This window comes from Salvelinus alpinus, chromosome 28, assembly GCF_045679555.1.
Source record: "Salvelinus alpinus chromosome 28, SLU_Salpinus.1, whole genome shotgun sequence".
NCBI classification, from domain to species: Eukaryota; Metazoa; Chordata; class Actinopteri; order Salmoniformes; family Salmonidae; genus Salvelinus; species Salvelinus alpinus.
In genome coordinates this window covers 6,382,152-6,398,150 of record NC_092113.1, presented here as the reverse complement: position 1 = coordinate 6,398,150, position 15,999 = coordinate 6,382,152, and the positions used below count along the sequence as shown (strand labels likewise).

Sequence of the window (15,999 nt, the reverse complement as noted above, 5' to 3'; positions counted from 1 at the left end):
TACTTGTAATCAACAAAAAAAAATTGGGTTGATCCAGAGTCTTTTTTTATAGAAGTGTTTGTGCGTATTCCTCTGTGTGGTGTGAAGGCCTGTGTTTCTGTACACATTATATGTAAATGCATTTACACACTACAACACTTAACCTAGTGTTTCCCAATCTTGTGAGGGAATAGACAAATATTTACATTTGAATGACAATGTCAGCTAATCACTGGCTCAATGTAACAGAACCAAAACAAGACAACTCACTCAGGACAGCCCCGTAGAGGTGAGAACGACCCCGGGCCCCAGCCAGCGGTTGGGATTTCCACAGACTTTTCACAGAAACAGGAATGAAGTGTTAACCACACAGGACTAACTTGTTTTTTCCCGAACCGGCCGGTCACTAACTTCCAGGAGCCCTGAGATGAAAAAAGATAAAAATAGGCAGAGGGAGGGGAAAAAAAGATGGCTGCGTTTTGTAACACACTTTCTCTTGCCGTGGTGAAGGTCTATTCTATTTTCATTCCCTCCGTTGCAGTTTTTTGTCATTATTCCTCTGGGGCAGGGACTCTTATTAATAGATAAGCCTGTGAAGCACACCCAAAACAATGGTTGAACCTCAATGTAACATTAATACAACATCAATGCAAAGTTATCTCCTGAGTATAGCCTATCTTCATTGTTGTTGTTGGGAGCCTCTCCCCTGCTGTATTCAGTTTCCTCCATGGTTTGGTGGTGGGGTTTAGGGAGCCTGGTGGGGCCTTTTGTTTAGTCCCTGTGGTCTCACAGGAACAGGTGTCACCCCAACAGCCCACATGCAGCGGTGGCAGAGGGTTGGAACTACGCCGTGACAATGAGACTACTGTGGCAACAACAGGCACATGTGTGTGCACTGACGGTACAGGCTACATTGACACAGGTATCCAAGCACAGTGCTGCAATGCTTTGACAGAGAGCAGACAGATATGTATGTCGTTGCGTGCACTAGGCCCCCCTCCCATGCACAAACCATTGCACTACAGAGCATCATGGTCAATTTAGATGGTATTTCAAAGCAGCCTGTTGTACTGTAGCATCCCAGCCATCCACTTTATACATGGGTGGGACTCTAGTGCTCTCTTTGACATACTGACTGCTAGGGTCAGTGGTTGAGCAATAAGCATGACATTTACTTCAACACAAACTGTGATGTTCTGTAGATAAGCTCTTAATAACAGAACTTCAACTTAGACAGTTGATTGGCCAAAGGACAAGGTAACAGAGACATTCTTTGGAGATAAACTGGAACAAAGTTGTGGTGTATTTTTGTTGGTGTAAATGAGAATTGTCATGCCACATATCTGGTATATTTCATAGATGGTAGCTCAACTGGTGACAGTGGTCTATATTTTCTAACTCCAGGGCAATCTCATTCTTTAAACAAACTCAATATTCAGCCAGACCACTAACAATACATTACAAAAAAACTGTCTTTCTCATACAGAATACCAGTTTAAGGGTATGAAGGGGTTTGGGATGTCCTGTTCCGGGGCTTGTACACCCAGACAGGGCCCCTTCATTGACACAAACATACTGTAGCAATTTGGGCACACAGTATCCATGCTCCTGTCTGTACCCACTCAAGGTTACTCCCAGCCCCAACCCAAAAACACAGCCTCCAATTGAGTTGTTCCCAAGCATACAGCCTTTGACACAGCATTAGAAGCCCCTGAATTAATCAAACAGTCAAGTAACCATGTTAGTACTGGTATAAGTAGTGATTTTACCCAGATGGTTCTCAGTGTCCTCTATACACATACATGAAATACTGTATACTATACTTAAATAGTATTTTCATTAAATATATGGGGAACGACTTGCACTGTACAAACACACATAGTATGGTATGGGAATTACAGCGAGAGCTATAGGTTTTTCATTTTGGACAACGCACCTTGTATATTCTGTGACGTATTTCATCAAGGGAAGCAGAAACAGTGGGTCAATATACTAGGTCATAAAATGCCATTGATCCAACATGATGTTCCATGGTCTATGATTGGGCTGTAATGGGATCTCCTGTTTGACTGTTCATCTAAACGATTGGATGTTATGAGCTATTATCAATAGCAATAACAGTCTGGGTGTTTCTTTAGGGTAAGGTAGCCTCTCCTATGTAGGCAAACTGAGAGTCTAGACAGTTGTTTTATCCATTACAATATGATATACTATACAGCTGACATGTTGAGTATGTAGGCTACAAAATAATATGCATGGCCTGGTGAATGAAGAATAGGAATGGTTACAATCTTAAATTTGAGGACTCTTTTGAGTAAAATTGGGTATATTGGATGATGTGTGGTGGCCTCTTATTTTGATGTGTGAGTGTTTTTGGGCTTTGCGTCAGTGATTACATCTGGACATTGGATGGAGCCACAAAAGGCAACTGACTGTTGAAAGAAAACTAAACAGTAAACTGAAATGTTTTTCTTAAATAAACACGAAGATCAGGTGGAGAAAAACCACTCCAGAACATATTGCTGCTGCTTGGGTTCAAATCCGGCACACTGCTTTTTCAACACATTCTCCCGTCTATCTCTAGCCTACCTGATAAACATAAAATATGTGAGGAGTAGAATAATATCAATAATTAATAATTAATAATGATTAATCAATTCATTAATACTTAATTCCACGACAGTATTTATATTATCATTATGCTATATCAATAGGTTATCCCTTCATGACAATATGGATAGTGAAAAAATGAGATATTATTTTACAATGGACCAGTCATGTGCTTAGGCTATGCATGGCTCAAAACCCTGCATTTTATAGAAATTAGGTTTTTGTTACAATGGGAAAAAACATTAATTATTCACATGACCAATTGCCCATCAAACGAAAGAAACGGTGCCAACGGCTATTTGGTCCCGCATGGGACGGTCGCGCAACCACGCTTTGTGTGCGTTTCGGCTACTGGGACTGCACTTCCTGGATTTCGGCTAGCCATTGCGCGCACCCATGTCCCATCGACGCGACGGAGTTCGTGTGGAGAAGAACAAGAGCCTGTCCATAATATATACCATTTGCTCATATTAAGTCTTATCTTAGGCTAGATAAATTTAACGCGTTATCCAGTAGAGAAACAGGAGAGACATCGATGCGCTTTGATTTCCGTCTACGTAAGACGGTTCGGGACAGCGGCGTTCTGGTCCGATTCAAACAGGTGGAACACGAATCAGGTGGAGTTGGGAGGAGGAGGGTATCACGACAGACCTGGCTGCTATAGCCATTCCTTCTAATTAGTTGTGGACCCGTGCTAAAATATGCACTCCTTATTCTAGCCTTACTTAACGTCAAATAGGCTACCACGTTGTGTTGTATGTGATATTCAAACGGCGAATCTTTATAGATTGGAGACCTTTAACACACAGGTGGGAGATACCCGTTTAATAGGACGGCCCCTCTTTCAGTTCCTCAGCGCAGGATATGAGCTACTGACATTTGTTATTACCCTTTGGGACAGGAGACGAACGGTTTCCGCTAACAGGTGTGAGAGCACACCCATCGTCATTGCCTGATACGGAATCCTTCCTCATTGCTCGCAGAAATATAAATCTAACTCGTATATGGCTCCCCTTCTAGCCAGGAGAGGGACATTTAACAGTTAATTGAAATAAATCGATAAATCGAATAAAATAGTGTATTATTAGTGTTGAGTTATTTTTGAGACCCAGTCCTCCTATCTAAAGGGACACGGGACATCAGAGAGAAATCATGTCAACGAAAAAAAACTGCGTGGATTTACCCAAAAGGAGCAGAAGCCCGGTGGTGTTAGAAGGAGAGATGTTCGGCGAATTTCAAGACTGGTGTCTCCGTACTTACGGGGACTCTGGTAAAACAAAGACAGTCACCCGGCGAAAATACAATAAGATTCTCCAGACCCTTTCACACACCGATGAGTCGGACCCTGTCTACATCGAGAGCAACCACATCAACGCCAAATTCAAATTCTGGGTGAAGTCCAAAGGGTTCCTTGTTGGGACAATTCAAGGGGACCAGAACAAGAATGGAGCCGCCGACAGACCTGTCCTGTATGTCCCCATCAAGGCGACGGTTAGTAAATGTTCCTCTTTCCTTACTGTGCGCGTAAATGTGTGTGCGCACTATGACGATGCCCATATTTCCCTATGTAAATATGTTTATGGAGTCCTGCTACTGCTCTATGACAACTTTCCCTGGCCCTTTGATCCAGTCCGTTCTCACTGTCATGGGTCGGGCAGTGCCATGGTGCCATGCGCGCAGCGCTCTCATCACTACCCTGTTCGCGCAAATAGCATCGCCTAGACAGTGATTTTGGCTCCAAAGAAAAATGAGACTAGTAAACCCGGATGGCATGATAGTCCACTGTGCGTGTGCGCGCGTTTGCACACATGAGGGCAAGCTTCCAAGCTATATTGTTTTTTAAAAATCGGAAATATTTCATGCGTAGAATAGTCGTTTTGTCAGTTCCCGCTATTTACATAGTGTTATTTATTTAGTCTCAAATCAATTAAATTCTGTTCATGCGCAATTTCCTATAGCTCATCAATGATGAACATGGACATATGTGATGCATTGACGACATGGATGCAACTGAAAAAAATCATTGAATTTCACCCCTGTGTGCAGAGTGTTAGAAACTCATTCTAAAATTGTATCTGTGCAATTGTGTAGCCTATTCTTTAAATGTTCTTCTAGTGGCTCTTGGTATTGAACGTTAAAGGGGGGTGGAGAGACTTGAAAAGATAGACATCTGTGACTGTAAATGACAATGGAAACTAAATTCTAGTTTGTAGAAGTCCAGGTTCAGACAGGGGGACAACCACAGACCATTAATTTGGAGGATTTGTTACAAAGATGAGTAGGCTACACATTTCAAAGCCACACATTTACCTGCTGAGCTTGTAATGCAGCTGTTTGCTGCTGCTCATTGCCTCTGCATCTAAGTCACATGAAAAAGTTTGAGCTCCTGTCTTCTCCACACTTGATAATGTGTCTGTCCTAGATTTGAAGAGGCTATTCTGAATCTCTCTCTCTCTCCCCCTCTCCCTCTCCCATTGTACTGATTTCATTGAGGTTGTCTTAAAGGATTGAATAGAGAGTCTTTTTAGGCATAGGGGACAGGCTTCTGGACTAGAGTCTGTTACTTCTGTTCCACGCAGGTTCAAGGCTCTCTCTGATTGCTTTCGAACCATTTGTAAACGGCCATGGTTGATAGTTACTCTGTGAAAAGACGATATACAATAAACGCCTCTAAAATACTTTGCAATCATAAAAAAAGCATCTCAAATTGCGCCCTCTTCCCTACATAGTGCACTACTGTTGACCAGGGCCAATACTTTTGACCAGGGCCCATTGGGCTTTGGTCCAAAAATAGTGCACCAGGAGTAGGGAATATGGTGCAGCTTGGGAAGCAGCCCAGACAGTCATATGACTTGTTGACTTGCTCAACTCTGACAGTAGGCTAATTTGAGCTGGCCGGCTACAGGACATTTCTGGAGGAGCTGTTAATCTGCTGTCTGCTAAACACAGAGACAACCCCACTCATAACAGCGTCTTGGCAGAAGCTAAGGCAGTAGCTGTAAGTCTGCTTTCTGTCTGAAGGCAGCAGGGTCATATTTTGACTGATTGACTGTGAGACACAGCCTGCTCTCACTCAGTCCTGCTGCTATTCCATTGCTATTCTACTATAGTGGGCTGTGCCAAGCAGAGCGTACAGTAGAGAGATGCTGAGCGATAGATCAACAGTGATGATGGAAAAACCAATAATCTTAGCATCTTCAACAGCTGTAAAAAAATAAAAAATAAAATAAATAAAAACATTAAAAAAAACTTAAAGTAAGTTTAAACCGAATATTGTATTGTTTGGTTATTAATGTTCAATTACATTTTTATATTAGAAGAAATCAACTGCCAATGTTAATTAATTAAGTGTTGAGACACTACCCAATTGGTCCAAGACCTTCATGTAGGCTACACACAGAATCTGATCTAGGATATTTCACTTTAGGATATTTGGCTGTTATTATAGGATGTACTGTATGTTTGGTGTGTATGTGTATATGCATATATTTTCCTTCTTCTTCTCTTTATTTAATATTTGTTTTCTTATTTTTTGTGATGTTGCTCCCCCTGTGTGCTGCTTGTATGTACTGTTTATTCCTTGAAAAATGGTGATGGGGACAGTCTTGCTCGCCTTCAGGGTTCTGTTAGGACGCATGAGCTTGCACCCTCACTGCTTGTTTTGTATTTGAGGTTTTGTCCATTTTTAAATTGGACTAGTATGCTGTGTAGTGTGTGTGGGCGGAAGGGATGGATGTGGGGGATGTATGTTTAAGCTGGGTAAATTGTTCTAAATTCAACAGTATGTATACATTTGTTGTGTGTGTGTGTGTATACGTGAGATTCCTGAGTGAGCAGGTTGTAAATGTGTTCTAATTGCCAGTAGAGAGCTGTGGCCTGATAGGCAGTGTGTGGATGAATGAGGCCAGAGCTCTGGAAAGCTGCCTGAGGCCTGGAGAAACCTGGAAGGAAACGCCACACACACTGGTCCCACTCCCAGTGTGTGTGTGTGTGTTCACACGTGTGTAATACAAGAAAGTGTGTGTTAATGGAGCAAAAGTGTGTAATTCCCTCACATACATGTTTGTGCAACAGGCAGCTATGTAGGCCTGCTCCCTCACACCTACTCATTCAAGGGTTTTTCTTTATTTTTACATTGTAGAGTAATAGTGAAGACAAACTATTAAATAACACATATGGAATCATGTAGTAACCAAAAAAGTGTTAAACAAATCAAAATATATTTGATATTTTAGATTCTTCAAAATAGACACCCTTTGCCTTGATGACAGCTTTGCACACGCTTGGCATTCTTGGGGTGGCAGGTAGCCTAGTGGTTAGAGCATTTGACTTGTAACCCAAAGATCGAATCCCCGAGCTGACAAGATAAAAAATCTGTTGTTCTGCCCCTGAACAAGGCAGTTGACCCACTGTTCTTAGGCTGTCATTGAAAATAAGAATTAGTTCTTAACTGACTTGCCTAGTTAAATAATAGGTAAAATAAAAAATTCTCTCAACCAGCTTCATGAGGTAGTCACCTAGAATGCATTTCAATTAACAGGTGTGCCTTGTTAAAAGTTAATTTGTGGAATTTCTTACCTTAAAGCGTTTGAGCCTATCACTTGTGTTGTGACAAGGTAGGGTTGGTATACAGAAGATAGCTCTATTTGGTAAAAGACCAGGTCCATATTATGGCATGAACAGCTCAAATAAGCAGAGAGAAATGACAGCCCATCATTACTTTAAGACATGAAGGTCAGTCAATATGGAAAATGTCAAGAACTTTGAAAGTTTCTTCAAGTGCAATCAAGAGCAATGATGAAACTGGCTCTCATGAGGACCACATTTTTTTAATGGAATGTTGGCATATTGGCCGGTAATTAAAACAATTTATGGAATCATTCCTCTAAAATTTGCTGATTAACTAGCTAACAAACATACAGTGCAGATAAATTCTTCAAATTCATTATTTTACACAATGTCTAACCACAGCACTGCCAAACCATTGTTGCCCAACTCCCTGACCAACATGGCTGACCAACTCCTTGACCAACATGGCTGACCAACACCCTGACCAACATGGCTGACCAACACCCTGACCAACATGGCTGACCAACACCCTGACCAACATGGCTGACCAACACCCTGACCAACATGGCTGACCAACACCCTGACCAACATGGCTGACCAACACCCTGACCAACATGGCTGACCAACACCCTGACCAACATGGCTGACCAACACCCTGACCAACATGGCTGACCTTCATCCCATCATTAGAAGATTCATGTCCATTCAGGTATTCTAATACCTAATTCTATTGGAGAAGCATAAAGTTAGAGAGACAGAAAAAGCTCAATCGAAAAGGCTCCTCTAGCAGGAACTCTATAAGCAATGTGACCTTTAGCACAGGAAAGTAAAGTGAGATGATAACAACAGAGAATAAGATCATGTGAATCATTGCTCAGGGGAACGACGGGGCGATGAAGGGCTTTAGTGAGGTTTTAGTGGAGGAGACACTGTTAGGGCTGTGGCGGTCATGAAATTTGGTCAACCGGTGATTGTCAAGCACATAACTGGCGGTCTCACGGTAGTTGACCGTTAATTAACGTGAATACATTTAGGATCTCCTGGCTTCCATGCACAGCCTGCAGGCCACTGATGCAGAACTTTGGAACATCTACATTTAAAAAAGTCTAATAAATCAACAACAATACAATAAATCCCTTATTTATTTTAGACAGGTGTAAAGAAACATGATATACAGAAATGTAGTCTATTTCAGAAGAACAGAATAGCATACTCTGAGTTGTCCTTATGTTAGGCCCTGATATGGCCATGCCATATAGCTGTGAGCTACACTAGTTCATTTAGCAGACAAGATTTGCTTAGAATTCTGTGGCATTATTTTATATTATTTTAAAGTATGAAGAATACAATTGAACATAGCTGAATAAAATAGAAAGGATTTTTTCTCCAAATGAATTCTGAGGGAGTGTGCACATATGGCTATTCTGTGTTGTGCTTATAACAAAAAACAGGTCCTCTTATATACTTAATTTAGAGTTATTAATGTAACTTTAGTTGTGATACAAACCTTGGGCAATATGTTTTAAATTTTAATACAATCTAAGGCTTCAGGATGTGACTCTAATGTTGATTTGAAAAAAGTTGCATGAAAGGCATGAGCTCTGCTTTGTTTCTTGCACAGGCTGCACACACTTCATCAGTCTCTCATTCACAATTTGACAAGCACTTGATAATGCGTCAAATTTTTCGGTGGCATCCCCCTGGTGTGTCTGTAATGCCTTCAAAAAAAATCCATGCCTTTCGCGGCCAGTGGCCGTTGTGCCCTTGGGCTGAATATAATAATCATAATTTCCTTCTCCTGGCTGCGTGTTTCGAAGCACCTCTCACTCACATGGCTCTCTCAGATATCTCAATTCTTATTAGCCAATGCCCATCATGTTATTGGGTTCTTCTCACAGGCATCTATCTCCGGTTCGAAGTAGGCCAACAGTGAACGCAGACACATCGGGAACACAACTGCACACGTCCTTTTTGAATTCCGAGGCGCATATATCCACATGTATTTTTCGTCAGCCAACAAGATGATAAAATGGCACCGGAGAAGAAGACAGATGTTTTACATGCCCCCAACCGATAGTTTTTTTGTTTGTTTATTTACGTTGTTTGTAACTTAGTTTTTAACTTATTTTGTACATAATGTTGCCACTACCGTCTCTTATGACCGAAAATAACTTATGGACTTCAGGACTGCGATTACTAACCATGGACTGGCAGAATCCTTTTTTTCCTTTAATGAGTCTGATGAGCCCGACGCGAACGATGTACTGCTTTCTCAGGAACAGGCCCAGATCCCTGTTGTTTGGGTGAAGAGGAGGTGGAGAAAAAGGGTCCAGAGGGCGGGCTGCCTTCTGAGAATTCCTAGGCGATTGAATAAACCCCCACTTCCTTCCATTCTGCTTGCAAACCTGCAATCTTTGGACAATAAAATAGATGACCTACGCAGAAGATTAAACTACCAACGGGACATTCAAAACTGTAATATCTTATGCTTCACGGAGTCGTAGCTGAGCGACGACACTATCAACATAGAGCCGGCTGGTTATATGCTGCACCGGCAGGATAGAACAGTGTCGTCTGTTCTATCCTGTTCTATCCCGAACTATGTATTTTTGTAAATAACAGCAGGTGAATGATAGCTAAGGAAGTCTCGCGCTATTGCTCACCTGAGGTAGAGTATCTCATGATAAGCTGTAGACCACACTATCTACCTAGAGTTTTCTTTTGTGTTTTTCATAGCTGTTTACATACCACCACAGTCAGAGGCTGGCACTAAGACCGCATTGAATGAGCTGTATTCCGACATAAGCAAACAAGAAAACGCTCACCCAGAGGCGGCGCTCCTAGTTGCCGGGGGACTTTAATGCAGAGAAACTTTAATCCGTTTGACCAAATTTCTATCAGCATGTTAAATGTGCAACCAGAGGGGAAAAGAACTCTGGACCACCTTTACTCCACACACAGATACGCATACAAAGGTCTGCCTCGCTTTCCTTTTGGTAAATCTGACCATAAATCTATCCTCCGGATTCCTGCATACAAGCAAAAATTAAAGCAGGACGCACCAGTGACTAGATCAATAAAAAAGTGGTCAGATGAAGCAGATGTTAAGCTACAGGACTGTTTTGCTTGCACAGACTGGAATATGTTCCGGGATTCCTGGCATTGGCATTGAGGAGGCATTGAGGAGTACACCACATAAGTCATTGGCTTCATCAATAAGTGCATCGATGACGTCGTCCCCACAGTGACCGTACGTACATACTCCAACCAGAAGCCATGGATTACAGGCAACATCCGCACTGAGCTAAAGGGTAGAGCTGCCGCTTTCAAGGAGCGGGACTCTAACCCGGAAGCTTATAAGAAATCCCGCTATGCCCTCCGATAAACCATCAAACAGGCAAAGCGTCAATACAGGACTAAGATCGAATCGTACTACACCGGCTCTAACGCTCGTCGGATGTGGCAGGGCTTGCAAACCATTACAGTGACACAAGCCTACCAGACGAGCTAAACTACTTCTATGCTCGCTTCGAGGAAAATAACATTGAAACATGCATGAGAACACACGCTGTTCTGGAAGACTGTGATCACTCTCTTCACAGCCGATGTGAGTAAGACCTTTAAACAGGTCAACATTCACAAGGCCTCAGGGCCAGACAGATTACCAGGACGTGTACTGCGAGTATGCGCTGACCAACTGGCAAGTGTCTTCACTGACATTTTCAACCTACCCCTGTCCAAGTCTGTAATACCAACATGTTTTAAGCAGACCACCATAGTGCCTGTGCCCAAGAACACTAAGGTAACCTGCCTAAACAACTACCTGTAGCACTGAAGTGGTTTGAAAGGCTGGTCATGGCTCACATCAACACCATTTTCCCAGAATCCCTAGACCCACTCCAATTTGCATACCGCCCCAACAGATCCACAGATGATGCAATCTCTATTGCACTCCACATTGCCCTTTCCCACCTGGACAAAAGGAACACCTATCTGAGAATGCTATTCATTGACTATAGCTCAGCGTTCAACACCATAGTGCCCTCAAAGCTCATCAATAAGCTAAGGACCCTGGACCTAAACACCTCCCTCTGTAACTGGATCCTGGACTTCCTGATGGGCCGCCCCCAGGTGGTAAGGTTAGGTAACAACACATCCGCCACGCTGATCCTCAACACAGGGTTCCCTTAGGGGTGCTTGCTCAGTCCCCTCCTGTACTCCCTGTTCACTCATGACTGCACAGCCAGGCACGACTCCAACACCATCATTAAGTTTACTGATGACACAACAGTGGTAGGCCTGATCACTGACAACAACGAGACAGCCTATAGGGAGGAGGTCAGAGACCTGGCCGTGTGGTGCCAGGACAACAACCTCTCCCTCAATGTGATCAGGACAAAGGAGATGATTGTGGACTACAGGAAAAAGAGGACCGATCACGCCCCCATTCTCATCGACGGGGCTGCAGTGGAGCAGGTTGAGAGCTTCAAGTTCCTTGGTGTCCACATCACCAACAAACTAACATGGTCCAAGCACACCAAGACAGTCGTGAAGAGGGCACGACAAAACCTATTCCCCCTCAGGAGACTGAAAAGATTTGGCATGGGTCCTCAGATCCTCAAAAGATTCTACAGCTGCACCATCGAGAGCATCCTGACTGGTTGCATCACTGCCTGGTATGGCAACTGCTCGGCCTCCGACCGCAAGGCACTACAGAGGGTAGTGCGAACTGCCCAGTACATCACCGGGGCCAAGCTTCCTGCATCCAGGACCTCTATACCAGGCGGTGTCAGAGGAAGGCCTTAAAAGACTCCAGCCACCCCAGACTCCAGCCACCCTAGTCATAGATTGTTCTCTCTGCTACCGCACGGTAAGCGATACCGGAGCACCAAGTCTAAGTCCAAGAGGCTTCTAAACAGCTTCTACCCCCAAACCATAAGACTCCTGAACACTTAATCAAATGGCTACCCAGATTATTTACATTGCCCACCGCTCCCCCTCTTTTACACCGCTGCTATTCTCTGTTGTTATCATCTACGCAAAGTCACTTCAATAACTCTACCTTCATGTACATATTACCTCTAGTAACCGGTGCCCCCGCACATTGACTCTCTACCGGTACCCCCCCCTGTATATAGTCTCGCTATTGTTAATTTACTGCTGCTCTTTATTTACTTGTTACTTTTATTTCTTATTCTTATCTGTATTTTTTTAAACTGCAATGTTGGTTCGGGGCCTGTAAGTAAGCATTTCACTGTAAGATCTACATCTGTTATATTCGGCGCATGTGACTAATACAATTTGATTTGATTTGAATATGAGTAGGCCTAACAAACAGCAAATGCACCTGAAAGATGATGGTATCCTCCTATTTTTAATAGAGGCCATCAAAACTCTGTTTTCTTACGCAATTGCATAGCCTATAGAAATGTTGCGCAACATGATCTCATGGGCTCTCATGAAGTGTTTGATTTGATTTTCGATTACATTTACATTGATGTCAGAGTGATTAGAGGGACAATAGAGTGCTGAGTACCAGGCTGTTAGCAAGTTTGGTAGGCTACTAATGACCATCAGAGCTTGGAGATGCCTTGTTACCATAACTAAAAGGTCATGTAGAATTTGACTGCGGTCATGACTCGTGACGGCCGGTGTGGTCGTAATACGGTCACCATAACAGCTCTAGACACAGGTGGCCTTTTAACACTACTGACCCGAACCGATCCGAACTGTGCCGGCCTGGTTCCGCATCTACCATCGTTGCTGGAACCATCCTAGGACTGGAAAAAATATCAGAACCAGCACATTAGGGTTTAGGTCGACACAATAGTGTGAAAAGGGTAATGTTGTGATCTTATTATAAGAGAGAGTGGATGGAGACAGCAGAGTAGTAGCACACCGAAAAACAGACAGACAGACAAATAGAGAGAAAAGTGAGGTAGGCACAGCATTAAGAATAGCGAGAATAAGGCAGTGAAAGAGAGAGAAGAACAAAACGGGACAAAGAGAGAGAGGAAGAGGTGTGTGTGTGTGTGTGTGGCTTAGAGGAAGCAGCGCCACAGCTTAGCCATCACATGCAGTTGACACCAGCGTCTCAGCGGCTCCTATTAATAGGTCTTAACGTTTTTCTCCTTCCTTCGTTTTGCTCTCTCTCTCTCTCTCTCTCTCTCTCTCTCTCTCTCTCTCTCTCTCTCTCTCTCTCTCTCTCTCTCTCTCTCTCTCTCTCTCTCTCTCTCTCTCTCTCTCTCTCTCTCTCTCTCTATCTATCACCTGCTGCACCTGCTCTTAGAGGGGGCTGACTTAGTTAAGTGCAGTTTGATCAACTGTTGCTGCTCTGTGCCCATGCTCTTCTCAGGCCGCTGTCTGTCAGCTGCATTCTTTAACCACAACCAGAGAGGGACGAGAGGATAGAGGGAAAAGAAGAATGTGTGTGTTCTGTTTATACACAGACTTGAGTTATGTTTGGCTGTCAATTCTTAATGTCTGTGTATCAAGCGTCTCAGAGTGCTAATCTAGGATAAGGTCCCCCATGTACATGTAATTGTATTTGTTGTGATCTAAATCAGCACCCTTACTCTGAGACGCTTGATACGGCCCCAGTTTAGCTGTTCTCATGTCAGATAGTAAGAGTAGGAAGTGAGGATTTCTACAGTAGGAGTCAGTCAGAAGGTTATCGAAAACGGTTGAACGAGATGTCGTCCGTCAGTGGAAACAGGAGACAGATGGGCATCTGAGGTTTCTGTGTGTGGCACCATACGCAATTACCAGTAATATGGCAAATCTTTCCACATAGGGTCACATGAGCGTCTGTCCTGGTCGGAGCTGTGTACGGCAACAGCCCCACACTACAGGGCCATGTTCATTAGTCACCAAACGTAATAAAACAAACTGAAACTGAAAGAGGACTGGACCTGGACTGGTCTAATAAGAAACGTTTTCTGTTGGGTGCCCTAATGAGCATGACCCAGGGCTCAGTCACAACCCATCCTCTACTCTCCTGTGCTGAGGGGGGAAAACAGGATAATAGAAATATAGTGTACAGCACAGGAAACTGAGATGGCTCTTATCCCGTGTTTAGGGTTAGTTTTACACAGACAGGACACACAAACTATCTGCCTGTTTTGTATGTGTTTGACGAGCTATTTGTGTGTTCATGCATGACGCATGCTCATGTTGGGGGTGCATGATGGGAGGATGCACCGTATGTTTTTATGTGTGTGTCTATTTCCCACCCTCCCTCCTCGGTCCTCCCCCTCCCGCTGCTTTCCGTGGCGGTGACGTGGCGATGGCCTAGGGTTTAATGGTGGCCCGCGGGGGTAACTTAATTGGGACGGCCCCCATATCAGACCTGGGATCTCTCTAATCTCAAAGGGGCCCTTATCCTGCAGAAATAAATACGACTAAATTGATGTGAATGGGTAGGCCTCTGGTTGTGTGACCCCCCCCCCATCCCTGCCCCTGCTCTCTGAGGCCCGGTGCGTCTGTTTCTCTGTTGAGGGGTGGTAGGAGGGCGATGAGGGAATGGCCGGGGTGAAGCAGGGGGCATGCTCCCCTCTCTGAACCGAGGGGCTAAAGTTACATCGGTCATCCAGCAAATGTCACTCTGCAGCGGGGCGGGGCGGGGTACGGTTATTGTCAGGTTGTGGAGCTGGGGCAGTTGAGGTGAAATACAAGATTCCTTAAGGCACGTGTCCCCTCAGATTTGTCCTAATTTCAGAGGTTAAATTAATGACTAAACTTCATTTTTTTAAGCCCATGTTTCATAATATTAATTATTTATAAAAAAAGATCTGTCAGCCATTCGCCCTAGAAAGGTGTTTTCCAAGGTGCACGGAGCAAAGACATGCACAGGCAGGACACTAGATACTCTATTGCAGGGTTCCCCAACTGCCCCCCCCAAGTTTTCGGAGAAAAAAACCCCATTGTTGGACAAAAACACCAGGAAATAAGCTCCAAGTGATATTATTTAAGAAATCTCTTCCAAGGTATTCCCACACATAATTGGGAGACACGTGATCGGTTTGAAATGATTATGTTTTAGTCAAATATTATATCTGTTTGGGCTTCTTGCGGTCAATTTGCAGTCTACAGATTATTTGTAATTCCGTCCCCGGCCCCCCCCGACCATCCGCTCAAGAAAAAAACAGCCCGTGGCTGAGTCTAGTTGATGATCCCTGCTCCATCACGTGCAGTATCGTCAGTGGAGGAGCAGAGAGAGTGTAGAGTAACACACACAGCGGTTGATTTGATTTTAGCTGCCAGGGTGGGCAGCAGGTATGTTTGTAAATTAATTTGATCAATAGCCTATTGATTTCTTTTGGATGAATAAAAAAATATATATTTATATATTTCTTTGTAATACCAGCCACCTAGCAATTTTATGAAGTCGGAATTCATAAATATTTTCCACTGTGAAATTCATAGCGAGAGCTATGCATGTAAAGATTGACAGACATTTAGATGTGTGACATACCAGTGTGACAGTTATACTAAACTCCTAAGGTGTAAACATTCTGAAGGAATCAATGTGCATCATTCATTAAAATGTTAATTGAACAGGTAAAGAGGTATGCTTAGATAACCTATGCAGAAAAATGTACTCTAGATTGCAGGAAAAAGCTGCAAAATTCTCCAGCTTCAGGGGGGGGGGGGGGACGCAGCCTCCGTCTTCACATACTTTGTGCCCCCTCTCAAATAATGGGTGCAGGACGTCCCTGGTTACATACACAAAGATACATACTGTACGTTTGTTCTATGTAATTCTATGGCTACATCATTGTTTAATTTTCACTGTCGTACATAGCAGCAGGCTTTCGCCAATCAGGTCCCTAAACCTCTCCA

At 43.5% G+C, this 15,999-nt stretch overlaps 1 protein-coding gene across 2 annotated transcripts in view; it reads left to right on the top strand.

The window, feature by feature from the left end:
- Positions 1 to 2,929: 2,929 nt before the first annotated feature.
- LOC139557027 (nucleolar protein 4-like) overlaps positions 2,930 to 15,999 on the top strand; it is a 163,863-nt gene continuing 150,793 nt past the window's right edge. The window contains exon 1 of one of the 2 annotated variants that reach the window (XM_071371326.1): positions 2,930 to 4,080. In XM_071371326.1, the coding sequence (XP_071227427.1) occupies positions 3,742 to 4,080 (339 nt within the window). In that variant the 5' untranslated portion in view covers positions 2,930 to 3,741. The remainder of the gene's footprint in view (positions 4,081 to 15,999) is intronic. The other variant, XM_071371327.1, reaches the window with a different exon arrangement.